Source organism: Leptonotus elevatus, chromosome 17 (genome assembly GCF_054856555.1).
Source record: "Leptonotus elevatus isolate MCC_2025b chromosome 17, RoL_Lele_1.0, whole genome shotgun sequence".
NCBI lineage: Eukaryota > Metazoa > Chordata > Actinopteri > Syngnathiformes > Syngnathidae > Leptonotus > Leptonotus elevatus.
The window spans coordinates 12,345,574-12,363,965 of NC_141255.1; the positions used below are offsets into that span (position 1 = coordinate 12,345,574).

Below are 18,392 nucleotides of genomic sequence, written 5' to 3' on the forward strand. Positions count from 1 at the left end.
CTAATATATACTTTATTTACAATAAATAAACAACTAATGACAAAAATATACTTTTTAGAAAAAAAATGGCTAGATTAATGTGACAAAAGCAGTGCTGTATTACAGGACATTTGGTCATATAAATGCTTGGTGGGCCAGATTAAAGAATATTGTGCGTGCCAATAATTATTTTTTTAATTCATATTATGTCAATCATGCATTTGTTCCTATCATTTTTATTGGACAGAGAGAGAGAAAAAGTGCAATAAGGTCAGGTGAAGGTCAGATGTTGGTCCTCCTGCAGACCACATTCGTGTTTATGCCGCTCGAACAGCTCGCTCAGATGCTCCAGGTAAACTTTATGAAGAGCGTCGATATCCTCGCTGCTCGGACTCGGAATGGTTGCGACCTGGATTGGCTTCCCGACTGCAAATAGACACACTGCTGAGCGGTGTGGAGAAACAGACACAGAGTTGGTATGTCTGGATGGATCGTACCAACTGTGAGTATGGCTTTCCTGTGCGGCATCAGCCCAAAGCTGTACTGGAAGACTCCTCTGCCATTGATCAAAGGCAGTGATATTCCCATAACACTTTGCAGCCGGTCCTGTCACAGAACAAGAGACTTTATATCCCTACCTGTCGGGTCTTTTCATGTCATGTCCTTACAACTAGTCAAGATCATACAGGTCTACAAGTGTCTTAATGTCCCTACATGTCATTATTACCCTTCCACACAGTAAATTATGTAGAGTAAATTTGACTCTTTGACTAAATAGACTCAGTTTTAGAGTAAGCTAATATTTACAATTTGGGGTGCCTGGCGGGCCTGCAGTGCCCCGTCCTGCTGCGTTGGGTTGGGGGCGCGGGCCGTTTTGGGATGGGGGGCGCTCCTGCTCCTGGGTTTGCTCTACGGCCGGTGGCCCTGGCAGGGCCCGGGGGTCGTCCTTTGGCGCTGCCGCAGCCTGGGGGGCCCTGAGGTGATGCGCTTGCTCTGTCCTGGCAGGGGTCGACGGCTCCCCTCTTTGGTGGAGATTTTCATGCATGCCAGATCCACCACACCAGCATCTATCGAAACTCAGACGCAATCTGCTTCCTCCTCAGGTCATTGAATCGGTGGAGGCTGGTGTCTGTGGATCTCACTCTGCTTCGTTTGTCCTTCCTTCCTTTCCTCAGTCTCTCCTTTGGTCTCTTGAGGTCTCCCTGATTTTTTGGATTTGTTGGAATTTGGATGTTTCTGGGGTTGGTGAAGAATTCTGGTTGGTGGCCCGGTGGGTGGTGTCTGGCCGGTGCTGGATTTCACTTTCCTTTGTTTTCTTTGGTCCCCTCGGGTCTCCTGACGGCGGTGTTCGGTTTAGGTGAACGGTATGGGATTTTTTCTAATAGGTTTTTGGTGAGCTAACGAATACACACACACTCGCACGCACGCACGCACATACAAAAAAAAAAAAAAAAGAGCAATGATGATGACATTATCGAATGAACAATACTGAGCTCTTTTTGGAAAGAAAAAATAATAATAATAATAATAAAAATAAAAATAAAAAATAAATAAAAGAAAGAAAAGCGACTCGTTGAAGTCTTTTTTTTTTTTTACGGAGATGGAGTCGAATTGCTGTCTATGGATGCCTGTCCAGACCCACTTTTTTTCAAGATAGTGGGTGTGGCTTGCCAGGCTAGATGGGCATAGCTCAGTTGGTACTAGTGGCAGTCTCCCAAGCTGAAGGTCGTGAGTTTGTTCCTCCACCCTTGAGTGACTTTTATTTATTAACTTTTTCCTTTTTATTTATTTTACTCTCTTCCAAGTTTAAAATTGTAAATATTAGCCTACTCTAGTCAAATTTACTCTACAGAATTTACTGTGCAGACTCGTGTTCTTCCAAGTTCCTACAAATCTCTTCATGTCTATACAAGTCATATCCTAAAGTTGTATTCACCTCTTTCAGTGCAATAGCACTCACGCATTCAACTCGTGTTATTACTATGTCAACTAAACTCACCTGCAATGTCCTGAGACGAGAGCCGGCCGGGTTCTGAATCTGCTCAAACAGCTCATTTTCTCCGAATGAGAAGACGGGTACCAGTTGAGCGCTGCGCACACGCATAAAAGCACAAGTAGAAAATGCAGACGCAAGCATCTTGATGTGCTTTGCTAGCCCCGCCCACCTCCTCCCGACCATCATGTTTAAACCACACACCCGTGTCTAAGTGCCAGTTTGATGAAGCCCTTCCTTTGTCGTAACTGTAAGAAGAATACACATTATTAACACAGACAAACACACAATTTAGTTCCATGTCCCCACGTCTTCGATTTCCTAAAAGTCTCTATGGAGAGACTACAAGTCTTAATGTCCCTGCAAGTCTAATCCCTCTGAGTTTCTTGTCATGTCCTTACAAGTTCCCACAAGTCTCTTTAAGTTCCCTAAAAGACGTGTCACTACAAGTTTCTACGGGTCTCTTCATGTGTCTCATGTCATGTCTCTACACCTTCCAAAAAGCATCCCAACAAGTCTCCCCATGAACCTACAAGTTATTTCAAGCCCTACATTGCCTACAAGTTCCCACAAGTCTCTAAGTTCCCTAAAAGACGTGTCACTACAAGTTTCTACAGGTTTCTTCATGTGCCATGTCATGTCTACACATTCCAAAAATCATCCCGACAAGTCTCTCCATGAACCTACAAATTTTCAATGACACAAATGACAAATTTTAAATGACATGTTCAGACCTGTAGTGTCAAAGCTCCTGGGCGAGCATCCAGCGCCTCTCGAGCTGCGCCCACTGCAATGGCGGCGACGTTTCCTCCTTGAGGACGGCTCAGCAGATAGGAAAGGCTGGACTTGGAGCTTGATACCAGACCTGAGAGACACGCAGGTGCCGCATTGTGCTCATTGTCAGTTTCTTAACATCCCAACAAGTCTCTTGATGTCACTAAATGTCCCCACGAGACTTGTGTCCCTACAATTTGGATCCGTACAACATGCAATTCTCTAAACATCTTCGGGTCTCAGCATCTCTCTGAGACAGACAGGTGTTTACCGACACACATGATGTAATCCCTGAAAAATGGCACTCGGAACCAGAAGGGCAGCATCAGTAGATGAGACTTGAGACCAGGAAAGAGACTGGAGAAACCCGTGGACTCAGTGCAGAAGTTACAGAACGCCCCGGTGACCAGCACGCCTGGTGAACGACACGGGGCGATTGAGACGGGCGAGACAGACAGACAGACAGGTGGACATAACAGGCGTGCGTCTGACCATGTGGATGGAAGCCAAATATGTAGTTTTTGTCAGGGTCCAGGTCGACCGTTTTCACCAGCTGAAGATAGACGAGACTCGTCAAGTGCACGTCGTGTGACATACTCGTGACTTCGTCACGCAATTGAAAACACCTTTATAGGAAAGTAGTCGCGGAAATAATCCCACACGCTCCAGCGCCGGATCCACTGGCACCTGCGACCTCCACAAATGGGTGTGTCCCAGTCCAGCCATAACCAGCCGGCATAGAGCAGCGCCACAATCCACCAGGAGGAGAGAGACAGGAGGATAAAGGCGGCCAGACAGCACTGGGCTGAGGGACAGATGTGTAGGATGGTAGGAAGACATGTCCAGACCAGTATCATTATTGATCATTGTTTTCTTGCTCAGCTACAATAAAAATTAATTGAAAACATCATGTTACTATGGGAATATAAAGACATTTGTATAGTCAGTGTTCTTTCATATAATAGTGTATGTTTAATGCGTTTTAAGCCTTCCTTTATTCACCCATATTGATATTCTTCCAATACATATCGATTAGCGCATCGTTGAAGAAATCTCGCGAGAATAAATTATAGTAAATTCCCTTTACCTAAACCCAGGAAGGAGAAGATCCACTGCAGCACGGCGGCTGTCTGCAATCTTCGCCTCAGCGGGACGTTGAGTGGGGCAAAGCGGACCATCATGGGGGTGACCTCTGGGGGAGTCTCGCAGCCTCAAACTCGTCGAAAGTCCGGCGGATATTCTTGCAGAACTTTTCACACAGCCAAACTTTGTAAACACGCCTTCTAGCTCCCGAGGGCGCATATGTGCAATGTTCGTGGGCGGTACGGCTCTGGCCAATCACAGAAATGTTTAGACTAATGCTGTATTTATCTGTTGTTGTTGTTCATTCAGCCTTCTTCTTTCCCCCCCCCTTTATTATCCACCGGTGGAATATATGTCGTGTACTGTATTTAAATTGTATAACACAAATTTGACAAATAAGTTGGTAAACAAAAGTCACGTTTCACTCGTAGTTCATATCCTGAACAGCAGGTGGCGAGCGAGGTAGTATGACGGCGAGGAAGAAGGAAGGCAAGGGCGGAACGAGTCTGCTGTTACTGGTTCGTGTTTGCTTTTTTTTTTTTTTTTTTTTAACCAACATTCATTCAGTGTCTTTAAATCACATAGCTTTTTAAGGTTCCAAAGCTACTTTATAGTCTTCTCACGTAAACAACATTAAGCTCGGATTTTATTTCACCAGCTATCGATGTTGTAGTTTTTGCCTCCATTGTTAAACTGTCTCGTGTAACAATGGGCATTGCTTTGGGAAATGTAACATTAATCATTGCTTTTTGTTTCTTTCTTTCTCTTATTTTGTTTTCCGCTGAGTGTGGCGCGTGGAAACAAGAGTAATGTCATCATTTGGCAACACAATTACGCAAAAAAAGAAACTTGACAACGGAACCAGAGAGAAAGCATCCCAACTTTCGACTTGATCTCATTTTGGACTTTTTACTATACTGTATATTTGAAGTGGCTACCCTCTGATTAGAATTACCTTTGTTTCCATGGCGACAGCTGAGAACAACGCCAAGATTGCCATGGCTGACTGCAACGTCTGTCCCAGTAAAGAAATCCCAAAGCCAGATGGTCCTGATCCCCGTCAACGAGCTGCTGCTGCGGGTAGGCGAGGCCAGAAAATGAAGCGCTGCAGTCTGAAGGAAAAGAGACGACTTCAGAAGGGCAAGAGACTGGTCCAAGAGGTGAAGCCGGGTGTGACGGTGAAGAACACAAGTGGCGGCAAGCGGCAGTGGGATAAGAAACATTACTGCGTGTTCTGTTGCCTGCCGCAAGTGAAGATTGGTCGCCACCTGCTTAGGAAACATAGTGATGAAGAGGAAGTTTTGGCAGCCAGCGTACTTCCTGCAGGCTCCAAGGAGCGTCACCTGCTGCTGGAGCAGTTGCGCTGCAGAGGCAACTACCAGCACAATATCGAGGTTTGTTGAAGCAGCAGCACGATGTTTATAATGATTAATATCTTTAACACCAAAAAGTATGTGTGCATTAATTAATTTTGATGAACTTGATGCCATTTGATAAATGTCTTCCAATAATAAAAAGTTATCACACAAGAAATACGTGTGCAGTAGAGCTGCACGATACTGGAAAAACGTGATATAGTTGCTGAATATAGTGATATCAATATTGCAATGTTTAACATGTACCTAATGAAATTACATTTTTATTATCTATTAAAAGAATTACATTTTTTTCATGCGGCAAAATAAGCAAACTCAACGTATTCAGATAAAATCATAAAATTCCATCTAAAACTTTGTGATATGCATATTGCATGGGCCAATATTGCGATATCGATATTTTTTCGATATATTGTGCAGCCCTAGTGTGCAGGTACCACAGTACTACTCACAAAAATAGTGTGCTTTTTGGTTAAATATCAGGATGAGCCTAAAATTATAAATTTAATGAATGTGAATCTAATTTCACCTTCTCAAAGCTTTTGATGTTGACTTAAATAAAGTTACGCAGGTGGCGCTTGAAAATATAAAAAACTCTAGGGATTGCATTTGTTTCTTGCAGTGAGTTCAGAATAATCTGTAAGGTGTGTAAATAACAAATTGCAATTTGCGAATTTCCAGTTCTGTCTCACTTTTGCATGTATACTTCTCGCAGCGTGTTGATAGTTCTATCTATCAGGTAATCACACAGGGCAGCGGCGAGATTGTCCCTTGCCGACGGCCATCTCAGGAAGTAGATGCCATGAATTACCTTCCGTGCCCACGCTGCCTTGGCTTCTTCGTGCGTGCTGACCTCTGGAAGCACCAGGCTTCTTGTCGTAGGAAAATGGCCTTCGACCCCTCCACAGATTCAAGTCACCCTACAGCTGACCCATCAAATGCTTCTTCCTCTGACCCAATGAGCAACTGCAGCGATGATTCGCCAGAAGACGCAACTCAGCATCTTTCAGATGAGACGTCAAGATCTGACCAGCTCGGGGCTTGTGAGCCGCAACCTCCCAAGAAGCGTTTCAGGGTCCAGGTCGCTGCGTCCCGCCTACTGCCCATTTCCAGTGGAGCCTCCGAGAGCTGCAGCAAAATTCTACACCGCATGAACCAGGACCACATTTCACACCAGGTCAGCTCGCATCTCTTTACCCATCAGCCCCCTGTTGTGCTCTCCGTGTCAACCAGTCTCATCTTCCCTCCAGGTGAAATCGGATTGGTTGATCTGTAAGTATGGGAACACACTGATGGGGAACCAAGACAAAAGCCAAAAGAAGTATGACTACGTAAGTCAGAAGCTGAGGAAACTTGGCAAGTTCCTCCTGGCTGCTAAATCTATGGACCCCAGCATTCAGAACCTCCAGGACCTCTTGGCTCCAGGATGCCTCAGCCTGTCACTGGCTGCTGCCAGGAAAGCATCCGATCATCGGTCGAGCAGTCTCCCACTGTCCGTGAAGAACATGCTGAAGGCTGTGTGTGAGATTGCCATAGAGGAGAGCCTTGAAAATGGCGATGGGGAGACTGCAGCCAGGACCAACGACTTTTATCACCTCCTAGGGAGGGACTGGGACAACCTGAGGTTGCCGACCACAAAGCCAGGTAGCGCCTTTATCCAGATCTTCTTGCTCGCCAGAAAATGACAGTTTTTAAAATTGTGATGTTTCAGCAGCAGAGGAGGAAAACCTCGAGGAGCAATCGGCCCAATCAAGAGGTGGAAAAAAGTCCCAAGATGAAGGCCTTGGTGATGAGAACTCTGACCATCGACAACTGAGTAAGTCCTGTCCATGAACACAAAATTGTTTGATCCTGATGCCAACACTGACAGCCAAAAATTGGCAAAAGTACTGTACTTAAATAGAAGCACAGACACAGCACATAAAAAATTACTCTGGTAGAAATACTGATTCTTACGGAATCGTATTGCAATCACTTGCAGAAAGAAAACATTTTTTTTAGGGAGCGTTGTTTTTTTTGAGTATTTTATTTTAATGTTCTGTTTTTCTGAATATTATTTTCTGTTTTACTTAATATTTTTTTTCAGTCAAAAAAAAATTCAGAAAAACAGGCTGAAAAATATTATTCGAAAAAATTTCTTTCAAATAAATAGGGGAAAAAAATATTCTGAAAAACAGAGCTGGTGTAAGCGTATTGCTTTTACTTGAGAAAAAAAAGTCCTGTTTTTCTGACTAATTTTTGGGGGGAGCTTTGTTTTTTTGAGTTTTGTTTCTGTTTTATTGAATATTTTTCCCCAGTTTTTTTTAATTTACTTTTTTTGCTGTTTTAAAATAATTATTTTTTTCTGTTTTTCTGAATAATGTTTTTTCTGTTTTTGGAGTAATTTTCCCCTGTTTAAAAAAAATATTAAAATATTTTTCAGTTTTTCTGAATATTTTTTTAAAAGGGTTTTCCCTCAGAGATTAGAGAACAAACCACAATACAGTATGCACATTCATTCCTTTATTGAGAGCCAGTAAGTAAACATGACCATCTTATTGCATATGGAAGTATGCGGGAAAGTGTCCGCTTCCGCTATTAGCGAGTCTGCAACAAGTCACTTGGAGTTCAGAGGTAAAAAAAAATAATAATAAATTACTCCGAAAAACAGAATACAGCTCTGTTTTTCGGAATAATTTTTTTCCCCTGTTTTTTGGAATATTTTTTTCTGTGGTTTTTTTTAAATATGTAAAAATATTCAGTAAAATAGTCAAAAAAATTCAGAAAAACTGAAAATAATATAAAAATACTCAAAAAAACAAAGCTCCCCCCAAAAAATTGTCAGAAAAACAGGAGTTGTTGTTGTTTTTTTTTCAATTGAATGCAATACGCTTCCGTAGATTCTACTCCTTTGCCTAAAAGAAAAAAGAAAAGTACAGACTATGAAAGTAGCAAGCACAGATATGTTTTCAAATGTGGAGAATAAAAGTGAAAAGTTGTCAGGAAGGGTAATGTATGTAATGCATGTTCGTAGTCCTGTCGAAGAGCTCAAGCCCAACGATGGCGTCTCCACTGCAACTTCCTCTGACAGGTAGGTGCTTTAAATTGCCGTTTGCCTAATGTCTTCTCATGGGTCTGTTTTTATCTTTGTCTCATCAACATTCTCTCTGTTAGTCCGCTCCGCGCCAAAGAAGGTCCATCGTCGTCCGTGGTCGTCTGCAGAAAAAGAGGCCATCTGTAGACAATTGCGAATCTATGTTGTGGGGCAGACTGTGCCAGGCAAGGAGGTCTGTGAGAAATGTCTGGCCCTGGAGCCTGTCCTCAAGGGACGGCACTGGAAAGACATCAAAAACCAGGTTCATAACCAGATCCAGAGCCAAAAGAAGCAGCAGTTCCATAATCAGATGGAGCTTCTGGAGAACCAGGGTCAACAAGATCTGGTCCAAAACCCAAAGAAGCAACAGCAGAGTCATGCGAACCGACAGCCCAAAGACCTCACCCAGAGCACAAAAAAACAGCAGCGCCCTTCCCAACTGGATCCGGTGGTCCAAACTCTTAATCCTGTCAAACACAAATGCCAGGGCCAAGTGGACAGACAAGACCAGGACCACATTAAAAATAAACCTCAGTTCCAGGCTCAAATGGACAACCCAGACCACATTCAGTTTCACAAAAAGCACCTTTACCACATAGACCAGCAGAACCAAGGACTGCAGACGAGCCTGAACAGGGACACTTACACACTCGGTGACACCCACTTCAGAATTGGGACAGCTCTTGCCCCAGGACAGTTGGTGGACAGGGACTCTGCCATCAGTCCTTTTGAGCTTGGAAGAACATCTGGGCCTCACATGGACATGTTGTCGGGAACCACATGGACAGAGGATTGTCTGGGCCAGAACTACCACATCAACAGGCCACTGGCCAGAAACCTCCTTCAGGAGGCAGATTCCGGAACAACTAATCCACATTCTGGACATATCGGCTATTGACTCTATTCCTGGCTTGTTGAGCTTGGGTTCTACTTCTAAAGACACTTTTGTCCTGGTTACATGGTCATGAAGACTACTCCTGTCATTTTTTCTGCTACTGGAACCAACCCCTGACATGAATAGTGAAAATTTGGGAGCACACACACTTTAACATAATTTCAAACTAATTTTACTGAAGAATAAATGTTATTTGTACTGGGGTTTATGTTGCCATGTATACCAATTATTCCTTCCCTATTAGCAATAAGCGACTTCGCCAGCGAACGAGCCTCGAACGTGCTGGCTATATAAGAAGAACGGAGGAGTGGAATCTTCAGGTAAGCAAACAAAATCAATCCTAAGAATTTAATTACAGTGAACTGTTTCTCAAAAGCAATCTGTTTTTGATTTCCATCTCTACCTTTTTCACTATTCTCATGCTCAACATTTGAATGATCATCCTTACCTTTACATTTCAAAGCTTCCTTCAATCTACCTTTAAGCCACGGTTTCAACCCGTCAGCCCTTTTTCTTTTTGGATGTTGTAAATGATGTGTTTGTGAGGTCTGTTGTATTAACATGTCCGAAAGGAAAAATAAAGAGAAACAAACAAACAAAACAAAACAAAAAAATATATATATTGTGTCATTGAAGTGCGTTTTCTGACCCCCCTCCTCCCGCGTTAAACACGTGCGTGACGTAGTATTGGGCGCACGCGCAGAGAGCGGCGTGTGTGACGTCAGGCGGGGAGGTGCGCTGCAAGTGACGTCATCTCGTCCCTTCCACTGTCGTTCTCGGTCCGTCTCCTTCCTCGCCATCGCCATCTTCATCGTCGTTCGACTCGCGTCTGTCCTTTCGCCAGGCCTTCATCCTCCATCTCCTCCTCTTCATCGCCGTCCTCGTCATGTCCGCTGCCAAGCCGGAGGACCGCAAGGGTTCGGGCGAGTGGCGGGAGCTCTTCTGGAACCCGCGCACGCACGAGCTGCTGGGTCGAACCGCGGCCAGCTGGGGTGAGTACGCGCACGCGCACACTAGATGCGTGCCAACAAACAAAAAGTGATGCATGACTAGTAAATTTAATTTTATGCATATATTTTTGACGTGTTTGGCGAAAGTTTGTCTTTTTTTTTTTTTCCCCCATCAGTTACCTGAACCTGAATCTGTGGTTCTGGATGCTGTATGTAGATTATTTGTGTGTGTGTGTGTGTGTGTGTGTGTGTGTGTGTGTGTGTGTGTGTGTGTGTGTGTGTGTGTGTGTGTGTGTGTGTGTGTGTGTGTGTGCGTGTGCGTGTATGTCCAACGATGTGGAAGGTGCCCCCTGGTGGCTCACGTGTTACCTTGTCTTTTGCAACACACACAAACACCCACACACGCGCACGCACACAAACATAAGGACATCCACTCTTTGCATAACCCCCGTGATGATGTCATGCATCCCAGCATGCACCAATGCAGTGGCGCTTTGGCCTTGATGGAAGCTGAAGGACACACACACACACACACACACACACACAGATGAACAAATGCATCTAACGGAGGGGGGAAATCTGTGCGTGTGTGCTTTAATCAGGATTATTTGCCTGGACGCAGTTGAGTGGATTGTAATCTGTTGAAACATTTTCCATACCTCCGAGGACCAGCTCTCTTGAAGTGGTTCTGTCACATAACAGCTATGCGTTGCCTTAAATAGATGCTCGTGGCTTTTTTAATAGAAAGGAACTTAAATTCAATTGATTGTAATTGTAATTTAACATTTACCTATCATACAGCTCACAATCAGACACTCAAGTGCCATCCCACCAGGTCCCGCCTCTTAAAGGCACGTAGTGTACAACACACACAGACACAAAAATATTTACAGTGTTTAATTTCTATACATTTCATGGTTGTCATTTTGCAAGTTCAAATGTGTTTACAATGCGTTTCCCTTGAATATATATGTGTTAAAAATGTTGGATATGGATACATTTTTGACGTCTATACCGTGGATTTTCACCTATTACCGGTGGGTCTTGGTTTACTGAATTCTATTAAAGAATGCAGGTAATGAAAGTGGAAATAAAGGCCTTTTGCTTGTCGGACCTGGACCTTGTCCAGTTTTGTCGTGTGAGATCAGCGCAAGGATCGCGACAATCCTGTTAGTCCAAACACGTTAATCTTCTGCAGACAGCAACACTTTTAACGACTTTAAGTCTGCACGAGACCTGCGAGTCTGGAGCCCCGTGGGGGCCCACGGGGCTCCTTTTGAAGACCCTTTCCCCGATTACTTCGGTGGTCCTGGAGTGAAAGGCTAGAGAAGGTGCAGGGGCGGGAAAGTACAGGAGGTCATTCGACGTTGGATTTCTGTGATAAGAGGATTTTAGGACTCGGTCTGTTGCTGGCTCAAAAGTGTCAATAAGTGGGAAAAAAAACACTGGCGGAACCCTCCCCCTCCATTCATTCTGAATTGGGTCATCGGCGGGAGGCGGGGCTTAACAACACAAGAGGATTATGGATATTGAGAGCATGACGGGGGAGGGGATACAGCACCCCTGGACCCAAATAATGAGTGTCGCCCACCCCATCCCTAGGTCTGATCCTGCTTTTCTACCTGGTCTTCTACCTGTTCTTGGCCGGGATGTTTACTCTCACCATGTACATCATGCTGCTGACGCTGGACGACTACAAACCCACTTGGCAGGACCGCCTCACCACCCCAGGTAGCGGAGGGGAGGAAATTGTGATTGGTTCATAAAAGTCAGCCTGTGATTGGCTGAATTTATGTCATTGCCGTCTTTCAGGGATGATGATTCGTCCCAGGGGCAATCAGCTGGAGCTCACCTACTCCTTGTCTGAGACAACAAGCTGGGAAGGCTTCGTGCAGAATCTCGACTCGTTTTTGACCCGTAAGAAGCCTAATGATCCTATTGTATATGACTCAAGTCAGTTAAGTGGCCAAGCACTAGCAATGACACCTTATACGAGTGATGCACGTGACGCACATGCCAAAAATCGCCACTGCATGCGAATTATTTTTCCGCCTGTCCGCAGCGTACGACGACACCCAACAGGTTCAGATGAACGACGACTGCCCTCCAGATCAGTACTTCATCCAGGAGGACAGTGGAGAGGTAAATCCGTCTGTCTCTCACCCAGCTGCCTGGAGCCGTCTCACCTGCCTGTCTGTCTGTCTGTCTACAGGTTAGGAATAATCCCAAGCGCTCCTGTCAGTTCAATCGATCAATGTTGGAAGAATGCTCAGGGTTTCCCGATCGTTTCTATGGTTACAACCGAGGGCAGCCCTGTGTGTTGATCAAACTCAACCGGGTATGGTGAAACCTAGTTGATGTTTGCCTGTCATTTCTGCAAAACACAAGCAAGCCACCAGGGGGCATTCTAGGGCTTCCTCTGTTTGTGTACACATACAATATTGTGGCTGATAGGTAGAATCCTTCCATCTCTGAAACCCGTATTTTTGGAAATTGAGGTAAAAGCATATTTTGTAAGTTATTTATTCTTGTAGCATTAAAGACAGAAAACTATTTTCGACACTTTAGTTTGGTTAATAATTTGTTTTGTTTTTTTAAAAAGAAAAAAAAAGATGGACCAACGTAGGAGTGGACCTACATAAAAGCATTTCACTTTTCTTAAAAATTTATTTATTTATAATTTGCTTTTGAAATTTTATAACTCGCTATGAGTGGGTTAGTCAAATTTCCCTGTTCTACAGGCAGATAGTTTAATTTAAATTGAGTAGTATTATTCCTTATTTCATTGACTTATTTTTGTTTAAGATCAGTTTTTGCAGTGTCTTATGCAAATGAGAGACAGCCTAGCTCGCCCCTTTGTCGGTGGGGTGGTTTGTTTGGTGCTGAAACTGATTAACGGCATTTCATTTTCATTCCCAAGCTTGGTCATTTAACAAACTAAACTAAACTCATCAGTCGAGGTAGCACTATATTTATTAAAAAGTAGACATCACTACTATTTCCCTTTAAGACACACGTCCGTCCTAACAAGGTCCTGTCTGTCTGCCTGTAGGTGATCGGGATGTTTCCGGGAAAGGAGGGCCAGTCTCCTTTTGTCACCTGCGCAGCCAAAGTAGGCCTGTCTGTCTGCCCATCTGTCTGTCTGCCCATCTGTCTGTCGGTCTCTTTGTGTACACGGCGTGTCTCCCTCCTCTCTTCCTCAGTTGCACAAAGTGGAAGAAGATGAGTTGGTAAGACTAGTAGAACCTCGCCGTGCTCACTAGAACGCGTCATGTAGCCTTTCGTTAGAAATCTGTTCTTGAATGGAACGCTCGTTCATAGAGAAGAAGCAGCTTTTAGGCACGACAGAACTCTCAGAAGTACCCTAAATGTTTAACGGAGGATTTACAAATGGTTATTTTTCCATTTAACCAATCAAATGGCATTCATCATGTGTGCGTGCGTGTGTGTATGTGCAGAGGGAGGACAGCGATAAGATGGGACCTCTGGCTTATTATCCTCCAAATGGAACCTTCAACCTCATGTATTACCCTTATTACGGCAAGAAAGCTCAGGTGACACAAATCTACACGTCATTCCACCATTACGTTCTTGTCATATTAAATAAATGTTCATTTTTGAACTGCTTCTGCATACTGTCATGTTGCGATTTTATATAGCGTTGATGGTTTGTATAATTGTGAATTAGCGACGATAATAGTGTTGTCATTAAGAGGCGGATCAAGTCAGCTACGTCCCCAATGTTAGAAGTCGATGTTCATGCTGTGCTTTGCGTGTCTTTGTGTGTGTCAGGTGAACTACACTCAGCCGCTGGTGGCCGTTAAGTTCCTGAACGCCTCTCTCAACACCGACATCGACGTCGAGTGCAAAATCACTTCCAACACGCTCGCCCCCGGCAGCGAGCGGGACAAATTCGCCGGCCGCGTGTCCTTCAAGCTACGGATCGACAACAAGTAGACGCACAGCACAGGCGCGCAAGGTCGCGAACGTCAACGCACTGCAATCATGACTCTGACCACTCCCAGTTTTGCCCCACTTCACACGCTAACTCGCTGACCAATCACAGGCCCCGCGCAGTTTGACGTCAGTCAGTCCACCAGAATCTCAGTCTACCTTACCTAACCTCATTCAAGCCCTTTATTTATTTATATATTTATTTATTTATTTTGCACACTCACTGTCACCATATCCTGGCTGGAACTTTGGCTTGCATTTCTGTCATTTATTTCGGTGGTTCTCAAACTGGGGTCGTGAGCTCAGTGCACAAGCCGTAACTTGAAAGTTCGCAGAATGATTTGCAATAAAATATTTCATATCATTTTTAATGTAAGTGCATACCTACATATGAGGAAAGATGCGCCAATAAAACAAACAAGCCAATTATGCCTTGCTACCTTAGCTTTGGGCCAATTAAGAGCTCTGATCAGATTATTTATCAAGTAAATTTGACGTGAAAGAATAAAATCCCAGTTATTTATTTACGTATTTATTCATTTATTTATTTATTGGGTAGAATAAGGTTGTCTTCTACAATAAAATGTTTAATACTAAGTAGGTAAAGTTGCACCGGACTTCCTTCAAATTTTGATTTTCATAACATGTCTTGAAAAAATAGGAATTTATTTAAAAAATGATTATGAATAAAGAATACAACATTTACTGAACAAATGCGACTTAATTCTCATAAGATTGTTGTTTTTTTTCTTTTGAAAATTAACTGGTTGTAACAAAATCACAAACTGCGGGTCTAATATTGGACTTGTTGGCAGCCAATCACTCCGGTGCCACAGTGGTATTTTTCCTATTCAATTAAGTACTGTAATTAGTTTCTTACTTCACAAATAGATGAACGGTGTGTTTTATGAATTTCTTGTGTATTTTCCTCACGCGTATTTTCTCCTCCAATCACTTTAGTTCGTGTGCAGCCAATCAAGATGTTGTATGATGTCATGTGACTTGGGTTGTCTCGTTCAACGTAACCACGTGATTAAAAACACTACGATTTTGTCCCTTCTTTTGTCTTATTTGAACGCCTTTTCACCCTTCTTCTGTCTCACCTCAACTATTTATTGAACTGCTTACGTGTTATAGTCGTCTTGTTTATCGATATTGTGGATTAATCTGTGGGTTTCTTCATTGCGATGAAATCTCGCGTAGTTTTTAGGAGCCCCGTAGTGTTCCGGTGTATTGCGCATGCGCATTCTTCGACCAGTACAGGTAGCGATCTGTGAAGGAGGGATGAGTCACGAGTGAAAATTAAAGTTTTAAAAGCGACAGAAAAGGACGTAGCTAAACTCCGAGACGTTGCAGAGGAGCCGTCAGAAAAGCAATGGAGCCGCTGGAGTGGTGAGACAAATGAAATTGAGAAATAGACGAAGAAAAGCACCTGAAAAGTTGGCCGCTGTTAGCATACTGAAAACTGACAGTGGAATAGTTTTAGACTACACGGACCTTGACAGCACATGTAAAAGAAAAAAACAACATTAACATTATAGGTTTTATAGTAGTACTCTTAAAGGAAAGACTTAATATAAAAAACACGTTTTATTCTTGTAGACCCGAAATAAAATTGTGCTGTTGAACCCTACACGAACGAGACAAAGATTGTAATAATCACAATAGTAATGTTTCATAATTGATGCAATATCTCCGTAAATATCCGTGCATAAAAAAAAACTTACTTTTACAAAATAATACACAAAAAATACAGTCAATCCAATGGTCCAAAACGTTTCAGCTGTGTATTTGTTTAACACGTTCTTTTCCCCTAATCTTGCCATTATTGTTTTTTTTTTAAACGTGAAATGTCATTTTATAGACAAATTATTGAAATTATATTAAAAGAAATATAAAATGCAAACCTATAGGTTGTGAAAGGGTTAGAGAGAACTGAGGCAAATAACGTCCATATAACAGTGAGTTACATTCTGCATTTGCATTTGCAGCCAAAGTGCAGATGTGGAAGAGACCAGATGTCGTCATGAGAACAGCAAAGTCGCAAACAACAACAGTTGCACCAAGGTGATGTCACTGCTGCGTCATACCTGTCGTCCGTCTATCTGTGTCTTGTTTGTCACGTGTCTGTGTACAGATGGCGTGTCCAGCCGCGGGAGAACATCCTCTCCAGTACAACTACACATTCTGGTACAGCCGAAGAACGCAGAGTCGTCCGGCGAGCACGCAGAATTACGAACAAAACATCCGACGAATTGGCACTGTGGCATCGGTGCGCACACACGCAAACATACTCACTTCTCTGGATTGCAAGTGTTCAGACGTTTGTGTGTCCAGGTGGAGCAGTTCTGGAAATTCTACAGTCATCTAGTGCGTCCAGGAGATCTTAGTGGACCCAGCGACTTCCACCTGTTTAAGGAGGGCATCAAACCTATGTGGGAGGTAAGACGACCAAAATTCTGATAGTCAGCTCGCAGGCTGCCGGTCATGAAGCACAGGGTCGTCTTTGTCCTCCTTTCAGGACGATTGCAACCGCAGCGGGGGCAAGTGGATCATCCGGCTTCGTAAAGGGCTAGCAAGCCGATTCTGGGAGAACATCATTCTCGCCATGGTGGGGGAGCAATTCATGGTGGGGGAGGAAATTTGCGGCGCCGTCGTATCGATACGCTTCCAGGTATGAGAATACGATTGTGATTCTGCCAACAATGCAGATGCAATAAGAGTTGCAAATTCCTGCAATTTGGAAACATAAACAAACAAAAGTTGGAAACATTCCTTTGGAATTAATCGGAACAGAATGTTCAAAATGAATGGGAATCTTGAATATTATTGCAACAACTAATTGATTATCAAATTAATCCACAATTACTTTACAGTTAATCGGTTAGTAACCTCATTTAAACTATTAACTTTTATCTTCACAACATTAACATTTCCTAGATTTATGTAGTCCTCTATGAAAGAAAACACTTAGCTAAAGTTAGCCACAATTTCACACACAGTAAATCTGTGACTCAAATGAGACTATTATATATTGTGACATTTTTCTTTTGGTGGTGTGCCATGATATATTTTTCAACATGAAAAGTGTGCACCTTGGCTCAGTATTGGTTGGCCACCACGGCCATTTTAGATTATTGTTGACAGTTGATAATATTACTGGCATTTTGACCCCAGATTAAAGAAAGTAGACTGGAAGAATACCTGTTCCAGATCAGGACCTGATCTCTGGTCTCTGGTTAATACACAGCCTACAGAAGTGCCCGTCGAAGTAACTGTCATATGTGAAATGAAACTTTTGTGTGTGTCAGGAGGACTTCCTTTCAATATGGAACAGGACGTCCAGCGATCAAACCACAACATCCAGAATCAGAGACACTTTGAGACGGGTTCTCAACCTTCCTGCCAGCACCATCATGGAGTACAAGACCCACAACGACAGCCTCAGGTATGAATGCCTTAATATTGAACCATATTTACAATTTCATATGGACCACCATGGATGAAATATTGCGATCTTGATTTCACGAGCGGCTCGCGACGCTATTTCCGAATGGGGAGCTCAGCCTCATTCATTTAACTGCGACTCGAGCTCTCATTCAAGTGAATGGGAACACTCGTGATTTTTTTTAAAAACCACAATTATTACAAATCCATCCACAAGTTCCTTTTAAATTGTAAATATAGGTCAGCGTTGTTGTAAAACATTATATTTATTGTATATATTGTGTTTTTATGACTTTGGCGAAGACCGGCGGGCGCCTCTTGCCTGGCTTGCGTAAAATAAGGAAATGGGCATGTGCCATGGTGTTGCTTGCTGCGTCGATGTCAGCCAATCAGATGACAGTGACGACTGGCGCTGCAGAACCACCTCTGAGATGGTTCTAAAAAAGTTGGGGGCGAAATGCAAAAAAGTCACATGGAAACACTAACTTCCATTTTTTTGTGTCTGATTTTTTTTTTTTGTAGAGCAGCATATTTGAATTTATTTTTAGTTATTAACCCGTGTGCTTTAAGTTTTTCCCCATGTATGATTTGAGTTTGACACCAGAGTCGTTTATACTATACTCTTAAATTTATTTCACAATCTGTTCTGTTTTAGAGACAACTCAAGCTTCAGAAACATGAAGATTTCCTACTGACAGTTGTCCCTGCTGGCTGTCCTGTCCATCCGTGGAACGGAATGCCCCTCATCATGCCTTTGTCTTGCGTTGTTAGAGGTTATGTTGCAGCAGATTTTGTGTGTGTGCGTGTGTGTGTGTGTGTGTTTGCACAGTGAACCGATTAAACCCAGTGGAAGTCATTTAACTTCTTG

The 18,392-nt window shown here is 43.2% G+C and overlaps 4 protein-coding genes across 7 annotated transcripts; 3 read left to right on the forward strand and 1 right to left on the reverse strand.

The window, feature by feature from the left end:
* Positions 1-95: 95 nt before the first annotated feature.
* Positions 96-4,252, reverse strand: mogat3a (monoacylglycerol O-acyltransferase 3a). Its single transcript, XM_086059467.1, has 9 exons — positions 3,834-4,252; positions 3,373-3,551; positions 3,239-3,299; positions 3,018-3,161; positions 2,707-2,837; positions 2,177-2,220; positions 1,979-2,069; positions 477-585; positions 96-405 (listed from the first exon to the last, which is right to left on the reverse strand). The coding sequence occupies exons 1-9, from the start codon at positions 3,925-3,927 to the stop codon at positions 251-253; spliced, it is 1,008 nt and encodes a 335-aa protein (XP_085915593.1). The 5' UTR covers positions 3,928-4,252; the 3' UTR covers positions 96-250.
* LOC147159951 (uncharacterized) lies at positions 3,845-9,791 on the forward strand. Of its 3 annotated transcripts, XM_086059466.1 has the most exons (7): positions 3,845-4,347; positions 4,805-5,223; positions 5,945-6,382; positions 6,456-6,849; positions 6,917-7,021; positions 8,219-8,275; positions 8,359-9,791. In XM_086059466.1, exons 2-7 carry the CDS (start codon positions 4,828-4,830, stop codon positions 9,174-9,176), a joined length of 2,208 nt encoding a protein of 735 aa, XP_085915592.1. In that variant the 5' UTR covers positions 3,845-4,347; positions 4,805-4,827; the 3' UTR covers positions 9,177-9,791. The 3 variants fall into 3 exon arrangements, with proteins under 3 accessions (XP_085915592.1, XP_085915590.1, XP_085915591.1); XM_086059464.1 differs by lacking the exon at positions 3,845-4,347 and having other exon boundaries at positions 4,374-5,223; XM_086059465.1 differs by lacking the exon at positions 3,845-4,347 and having other exon boundaries at positions 4,374-5,223; positions 6,920-7,021.
* A 94-nt stretch (positions 9,792-9,885) lies between these two features.
* Positions 9,886-15,133, forward strand: atp1b2a (ATPase Na+/K+ transporting subunit beta 2a). 2 transcript variants are annotated; one of them, XM_086059468.1, is made up of 9 exons: positions 9,886-10,165; positions 11,726-11,854; positions 11,936-12,040; positions 12,186-12,265; positions 12,336-12,461; positions 13,176-13,235; positions 13,327-13,353; positions 13,582-13,677; positions 13,916-15,133. In XM_086059468.1, exons 1-9 carry the CDS (start codon positions 10,060-10,062, stop codon positions 14,078-14,080), a joined length of 894 nt encoding a protein of 297 aa, XP_085915594.1. In that variant the 5' UTR covers positions 9,886-10,059; the 3' UTR covers positions 14,081-15,133. The 2 variants fall into 2 exon arrangements, with proteins under 2 accessions (XP_085915594.1, XP_085915596.1); XM_086059470.1 differs by lacking the exon at positions 13,327-13,353 and having other exon boundaries at positions 9,888-10,165.
* Positions 15,134-15,263: 130 nt separating this feature from the next.
* eif4e2rs1 (eukaryotic translation initiation factor 4E family member 2 related sequence 1) lies at positions 15,264-18,380 on the forward strand. The gene is made up of 7 exons (XM_086059472.1): positions 15,264-15,469; positions 16,069-16,144; positions 16,215-16,349; positions 16,415-16,519; positions 16,599-16,751; positions 17,389-17,525; positions 18,180-18,380. Exons 1-7 carry the CDS (start codon positions 15,453-15,455, stop codon positions 18,217-18,219), a joined length of 663 nt encoding a protein of 220 aa, XP_085915598.1. The 5' UTR covers positions 15,264-15,452; the 3' UTR covers positions 18,220-18,380.
* Positions 18,381-18,392: the final 12 nt, after the last annotated feature.